Source organism: Pteropus alecto, unplaced genomic scaffold (genome assembly GCF_000325575.1).
Source record: "Pteropus alecto unplaced genomic scaffold, ASM32557v1 scaffold137, whole genome shotgun sequence".
Classification (NCBI taxonomy): Eukaryota; Metazoa; Chordata; class Mammalia; order Chiroptera; family Pteropodidae; genus Pteropus; species Pteropus alecto.
In genome coordinates this window covers 4,266,738-4,273,217 of record NW_006440135.1, presented here as the reverse complement: position 1 = coordinate 4,273,217, position 6,480 = coordinate 4,266,738, and the positions used below count along the sequence as shown (strand labels likewise).

The 6,480-nt window shown below is 66.7% G+C and overlaps 1 protein-coding gene across 1 annotated transcript in view; it reads left to right on the top strand.

The window, feature by feature from the left end:
- Positions 1-1,043: 1,043 nt before the first annotated feature.
- SLC6A19 (solute carrier family 6 member 19) overlaps positions 1,044-6,480 on the top strand; it is an 11,378-nt gene continuing 5,941 nt past the window's right edge. The window contains exons 1-4 of the mRNA XM_006917149.1: positions 1,044-1,245; positions 4,816-4,956; positions 5,335-5,472; positions 6,264-6,445. Coding sequence (XP_006917211.1) covers positions 1,044-1,245; positions 4,816-4,956; positions 5,335-5,472; positions 6,264-6,445 — 663 coding nt within the window. The remainder of the gene's footprint in view (positions 1,246-4,815; positions 4,957-5,334; positions 5,473-6,263; positions 6,446-6,480) is intronic.

Sequence of the window (6,480 nt, the reverse complement as noted above, 5' to 3'; positions counted from 1 at the left end):
TCCTCCCCCCTCCACCCTGCCCTCCCCCAGCCTGGGTGGGCCTGTCTGCAGAGGCCTCCACCCATCGGGCCCGCCCTGCCGTCTGCCCCGTCTCAGGACCCAGATGTCCCTAAATGCTGACCCGAGCTCTTCCTTCTGGCCTCTACCCTTCCCCTGCGCTCCTACCCCAGTTCTGGGGGGTCATGTCATGTCAGGCTCGTCAGCTCACTCATGCCTGGGTGACCCTCACCCAGCTCCTGGATTGTTCCATGAGCTCGGTATGAGCCAGTCGAGTGCGGGAGCCCGCATGCGTGCCACGGGAGCCCCTGCGTGTTGTGTGACAGGGAGACGTGTTGTCACGAGAAGGGCCCAGATTCCGGACCTCTGATGGGGCTGGCCTCTGTGAAGGACAGTCCTGCAGCCCTGGGGGAGGCTTGGAGGCTGCAGTATGGTGGCTTGGGGACAGTGTCCTCCTGGAGCCTCAGGGAGGGCCTGCGGGGATGGAGCGGCTCTGGGCACCCCAGTGCCGGCTGGACCCAGCTTCTCTGAGCAGCTTTTCAGAGCCCAGAGCTCAGACCTAGAGGGGTCCAGTGTGAATATGCAGTGGGATGGGACCGGGGGTCCCCAGCACCTCGCCCGTTGGCAGAGAGAGTTGGGGGCAGACGGCCCTCCAGCTTCCTCCTGCGGGTGGGAGTGTGTGGCTGGTGGGTGTTGGGGGCCATGAGGGTCTGGGGAGAACCAGCATCCCACGAGCCCGGCAGGGCCGCCCACGTGGTCACTACACCACGTCCCTCCTCCCGGGGAGTCTGGCTGTCTGAGCGCTCAGGGTGGGGGCGGCTCACCTGTGCCCGCAAGGGCTGCGTTTGCACAGGGGGAGGGGCCGGCCGGGCCTCCGCAGATAAGGCATTAACAGTCCCGTGCCCTCCAGATCTGCTGACGCTTCCTGGCGGCCCAGGTACTTGCGGCGAGGTGCCAAAGGTTCCCTATAAAGTGCTGGGGCTCTGGCCACGGCCACGCGCCCTCCGGCTTCCAGCCCGCGGCCGAGGGGACCCACTGCAGCCACCATGGTGAGGCTCGTGCTGCCCAACCCGGGCCTGGAGGACCGCATCCCATCCCTGGACCAGCTGGATGTCATCGAGAAGGAGGAGGCCAGCTCGCGGCCCACGTGGGACAACAAGGCCCAGTACATGCTCACCTGCGTGGGCTTCTGCGTGGGCCTGGGCAACGTGTGGCGCTTCCCGTACCTGTGCCAGAGCCACGGCGGAGGTAGGCCGGGTGGGGCGAGCGGGGGGCAGGGCCGGCGGCACCGATGTCCCCGGGACCCCAGCACCGGATCGCAGAGGGGAGAAGTCTGGAGGGCAGGGGCTGTGGCCGGACGGCACGCATCGCCGGGAGCCCCCGCAGGCGCCGGCGTCCTCACCTCTCTAGTGCTTCGCCTGGGTCGATGGGGGAGACCCAGACCCAGTGCCTGGACGTTGGGGGAGGCCACCTGCGTTCCAGGACCCAGGAGCCCCGCCCTGTTCCCAGAGAACAGACCTGATCTGGGCACAGAGGATGGGATGACAGGGGACGGGGTGATGGGGGGGGGCGGCAGGGGCGGTCAGAGAGGGACCTCCTGCTCCCCCGGATAGAGCCCCTCCTCTGAGCATGGAAGTTGCCAGCATGTGGGACGGTAAGGCCAGCCCTCCGAGTGCTCACCCTGTAGTCCTGACCCCACAGGCGGGCTCAGGGTGGCCTTCCCCAGGGCTGAGGTTGCTCCCTGCCCCCTGGATGTGGAGCCCCACTGGGGGTGCTGGCTCTCAGCGCCACGATCTTGTCCCTCCTGGTGTCAACAGGCTGCAGGGACCAAGGTCACGCCCGTAGTGCCCTCAGCCCCTGTGCATCCCTGGCTCTGTCTCCCCCGGGCCTGCAGCCCTGAGAGGGGTCAGAATGGGTGCCAGCCGCATCCGTCATGGAGGCGGGGGTCTGGGGCAGGGGTCACGCTCGCCGGAGGCACAGGCCTTGCAGAGCTGGCTGGGCGCTGGGGACACTCCTGGTCTGTGGGCTTCTGAAAACTCTCCCTTGAAAGGACGAAGCCTCTCTGCCCTCCCTGTGTGTTCTGTCCCAGCCGGCCCTGAGCCCTGGTCAGGAGCTGAGTGTCTGGCCCCCAAGCCCAGGAGACAGTTGCTGAGGACAGTGACAAAGCTGGCAGGTGACCGCTCTGGGTGACGTTTCCCACCCTGCAGGCCAGCTGTGGGGATGGAGCCGTCCAGTAACCTGGAGAGAAAGTGACATCTCAGAACCCTGAAGGCCAGTCCTGATTTGGTGAAAACTTAATTGGCCTTCGGTTATTTCCGGGAGTTTTGGGTAATTTGAAAGTCAAACAAATCATCATTTATTTCATGTTTAGCTCTGTGTTTTGAAAGAATACAGTAAAGTGTGGAAAGCAGAGAGAGCTCCAGAGAAGCCTCGGCCCCAGGGCCGGGTCGGCGGCGGCCGGGCGCACGCGTGTCACGGGAGCCCCTGCGTGTTGCGTGACAGGGAGACGTGTTGTCATGAGAAGGGCCCAGATTCCGGACCTCTGATGGGGGCACCTATGTGGCCGGGAGCGCCCGATGGGCTGGGCCCCCGGCCTGCGTCCCCGGCCAGCCCCCTGCGGTTTGCTTTCTGGGGTTCACCTTCAGCCAGAGGCAGAGCACAGTGACCGCAGGCAGAGCCGCCTCAGCCACGCCAAGAGAGCTGGGCACAGGGGCCTCGGGGCGGGGACAGCCTGCACTGGTGTGGCAGGGGACGCCCCTGGCGGGAGTGAGTGGCATGTCACGTTCAGCCGTCAGGGACCAGCGAGAGAGACTCAGGGCCCCGAGGCCCCTGTGTGGGGGGCGGGCTCGGCCCTTCCCTGACGAGGGCCTTTCAGAAGCCCTGGTTGAGTCAGGACCAGAGCCCGCATCCTGGCGCCACCGCCCTCGCCTGGGCCTCGGTCCCTGCTGTGAGCGGGCGGTGATCGAGGGCTACCACCCCTCGGCGGTGTCCCCACGCTACGCCGTGCAGCTTGCAAGCCAGCGGGGGCGGGGGCAGGGGCGGGGCCTGCCAGGACCGAGAACCAGGAGACTTGGCCTGAGGCAGGACTCAGACCACTCAGAGCATCGGCCAGAATGGCCACATCCTTGTTACCGGACGGCCCCCCGCCGAGAGTTCTGGACCAGCGCCAGGCCCAAGAGCACGGCCAGGCGAAGCGTGTCCCCCATAGCCTCAGACCGCCATGCGTCCGCACTGCCCAGTCTGTCCACAGGGCTGCCATCCCCGACGCGTGGCGGCACCCTTGCCCCTCCCCGTTCTGCATGCGGCAGAGATGGTGTGCGGGCTGAGGGAGCCCCAGGAGGCAGTGCCCCCAGGGGCCACGCTGCCCACTCAGCACCTCTCCAGCCCGGCCCGGCCCGGCCCTGCACCCGCGAGGTCAGCAGGTCTCCCTGGGGCATCGCTTGGCATCCTGCCCCCCCCCCACATGGTGCAGGACAGAGCCGCGCCTCAGACCCTGCTGCCCCACCTCCGGCTCCCTAAATTCTCCGAGAGAAGAGAAGCGAGCTACGCTCCTGATCTCTCCACCTGGCCAGTACCACCCCGCCTCTGTCTGCACGGTGTCCGGTGTCCGTGAGGTGGGGACTGCGCCTGCGCTGACAGCAGCCCCGCGCAGTGCCCGCCATGCCCACCTGAGGCCTCCCCCCCGCTCCTCTGTGCCCCGCCCTCGTCCTCACCCCCACGCAGCCAGACCAAACGCAAGCTTGGCATTCCTTGAGTTTCTTGGGAGAGAAGCTGAGCGTCCAGGAGCTAAGAACTCGCTCGTTCTTGGGAAGAGCCAGGCACGAATGCCCCTGCCCAGGCCAGGGGAGCTGGGCGAGTGGCCCTCTGGCCGCATGGGACAGCCCCACGACGTGGGGACACGGGAGGGCTTGCTGCCCTTCAGGCTCCCCGGGGCGGGGCCTAGCCCGGCCCCATTTTGTTGGTGGCGTTCGTGTGTGTTCCCCACCCTCCCACCCTCTCTGCTCACTGGCCGTGGAGCCTGCTGGGATGCAAGCCGCCTTCCGGGGACCCGGGGACCCGGGGAGCCCCAGCCTCCTGCCTGGGAGTCTGGGAGGGGCTCCAGAGCGAGGGCAGCAGAGGTTTCCTGCCCACGTGGGGTTTCCAGGGGTGATGGGGAGTCTCCTGGTGGAGACGGGGGCGGTGTGATCTGTGGGCGAAGGTGACATTGCAGAGAGGATGGGACACGTAGGGACCGCAGACTTGCTTTCCTCTGGGTAGTTTTGCCCAAAAGGTTTGCCTGTCGAGCTCCCGAGAAAGCGTGAGAGGGGCGAATTTTTTCTTACTGGAACTTTACCCTCAACGGCACCGGGACCGGAGAGAGGACCCTGCCCAGGAGCCTGGCCCTGGCTGCACCCCGCTCCCATTCTCCTGGGGGACCCGGCTGCTGCGTCATCCCGCTGTCTGCTTTTCACCTTGTCACGCTGAGTTCGCCATCCCGTGCGGGCGAAGTTGCCACACCGTCCGCGCCTTCTCGGCTGGACTCTGAGCCCTGCACTCCGCCCGGCACGGGGACACCTTCACTGGTTCCTGTGCTCACCCTACAGGGCAGGCGCAGCCTTGGGGGGACAGCAGATAAGCTGGCCGCTGTCATGAGGCAGCACGAAGAGCCAGCCGTGAAACAGTGCCGATGGCCGTCGCGGGCAGTGGCGGTGGCGGCGAGGCATCCTGTTTGTATTTGTGACAACGTTCTGCAGGTGCTCTGTGCCAACACCTGTGTCCCCAGAGGGGGCCTTTTGCCCCGTGGCCTTCGGCTGCTGACGCATTGCCCCGCCCCCCCAGGAGCCTTCATGATCCCGTTCCTCATCCTGCTGGTCCTGGAGGGCGTCCCGCTGCTGTGCCTGGAGTTCGCCATCGGGCAGCGGCTGCGCAAGGGCAGCGTGGGCGTCTGGAGCTCCATCCACCCGGCCCTCAAGGGCGTAGGTGCGCGGGAGCGGTGTGGGCGCCCTCTCTCCTGCTGCCTCTGTTTCCGGGGGGGGCTCACCGCCCCCGCCCTCTGCAAACCCTCCCCTGGAATCTGACGGAAGGGTCAGTGGCAGGGGCCAGGCTGGGGCCACTCCCGTCTGGGCAGCGGAGGCCGTCCTCGGGTGCTCGGGGTCTGAGAAGGTGTAGAATGGGGAGCGTAGTCCCCACTGCCGCCCACGGCAGGCTCGGCGAGCCCCCGAGGGGCCGCCCCCTGTCCTCTGGGACCCTCCGTGCTCTCACAGGCCTCCGTGGAGGAGGCCCCGGGACCGCCCCGCCTCCCGTAGCGCCCCTCCCCAGGCGGTGCGCGGGTGCCCGCAGCGTGTCCTTGCCCCCCAGGCATCGCGTCCATGTTCGTGTCCTTCATGGTGGGCCTCTACTACAACACCATCATCGCCTGGGTCCTGTGGTACTTCTTCAACTCCTTCCAGGACCCCCTGCCGTGGAGCACGTGCCCGCTCAACGCCAACCAAACAGGTGGGCCCGCCTGCACCCCTGAGCACGGCCCACGAACAGCGGCCCTCTGGGTTCCCCAAATTCAGATGGTTGTGGCTCGGGTGGGCGAAAACCAGGGCACATTTAAGGCAACAGCAAATTAAAAAAAAAATCACCACGCGGGAGAAAAGCCCTTAAAGGAGGCGCTTCGGCCTCAGGGGGCAGGGCGCTGGCTGAGGCTGGGGTGAAGCCAAGGCAGACGCCTCCGCCTTCCGGTAGTGGCCAGGCAAGGCAGTGGCCCGACCCTCCTCTGTCCCCTGCCACCACATTCCCCAGGGGCTTCTTCTCTGCAGCCACCCACCCCTCACCACTGGGTCCTCCTGGAACCCCCCATGGAGGGGAGTGGGGTGCACAGGACATGCGCTCAGCTCAGAGGCAGGCACACACCTGAGTCAGGCCGTGGACTGCCTGATCTGTGAGCACGGGTCCCACAAGCAGGGCGTGGCCAGTGCACGGATATGTGCGTGCGTGCATGTCCGCTTGGTGTGCTCACACTGTGCGCACACATGCATGCACGGGTGTACACGCCCACAGTGCGGGTATGTCCGTGTAGATGCACGCGTGGGTGTGTGCACACGGGTCCGCACGTGTGTAGATGTGCACATACGTGTCTGCGTTCCCGTTCGTGCACGTACGTGCATGCGTGCGCGACCTCCCTGGCGTCAGTAGTCGGGAGCACGGCCCGCGTTTCCTGCGCGGGGCGGTGCTCTCTGCCGCGCTCCGCGGCTCCTGCTCTCGGCGACCCGCGCTGACCGTGAGAGCGCCCCCCGCAGGCTACGTGGAGGAGTGCGCCCGCAGCTCATCCGTAGACTATTACTGGTACCGCGAGACCCTCAACATCTCCACCTCCATCAGCGACTCGGGCTCTGTGCAGTGGTGGATCCTGCTGTGTCTGACCTGTGCCTGGAGCATTCTCTACGTGTGCACCATCCGCGGCATCGAGACGACCGGCAAGGTGCGCGGGCTGCGGGGGCCCGGGGGGCGGGGGGC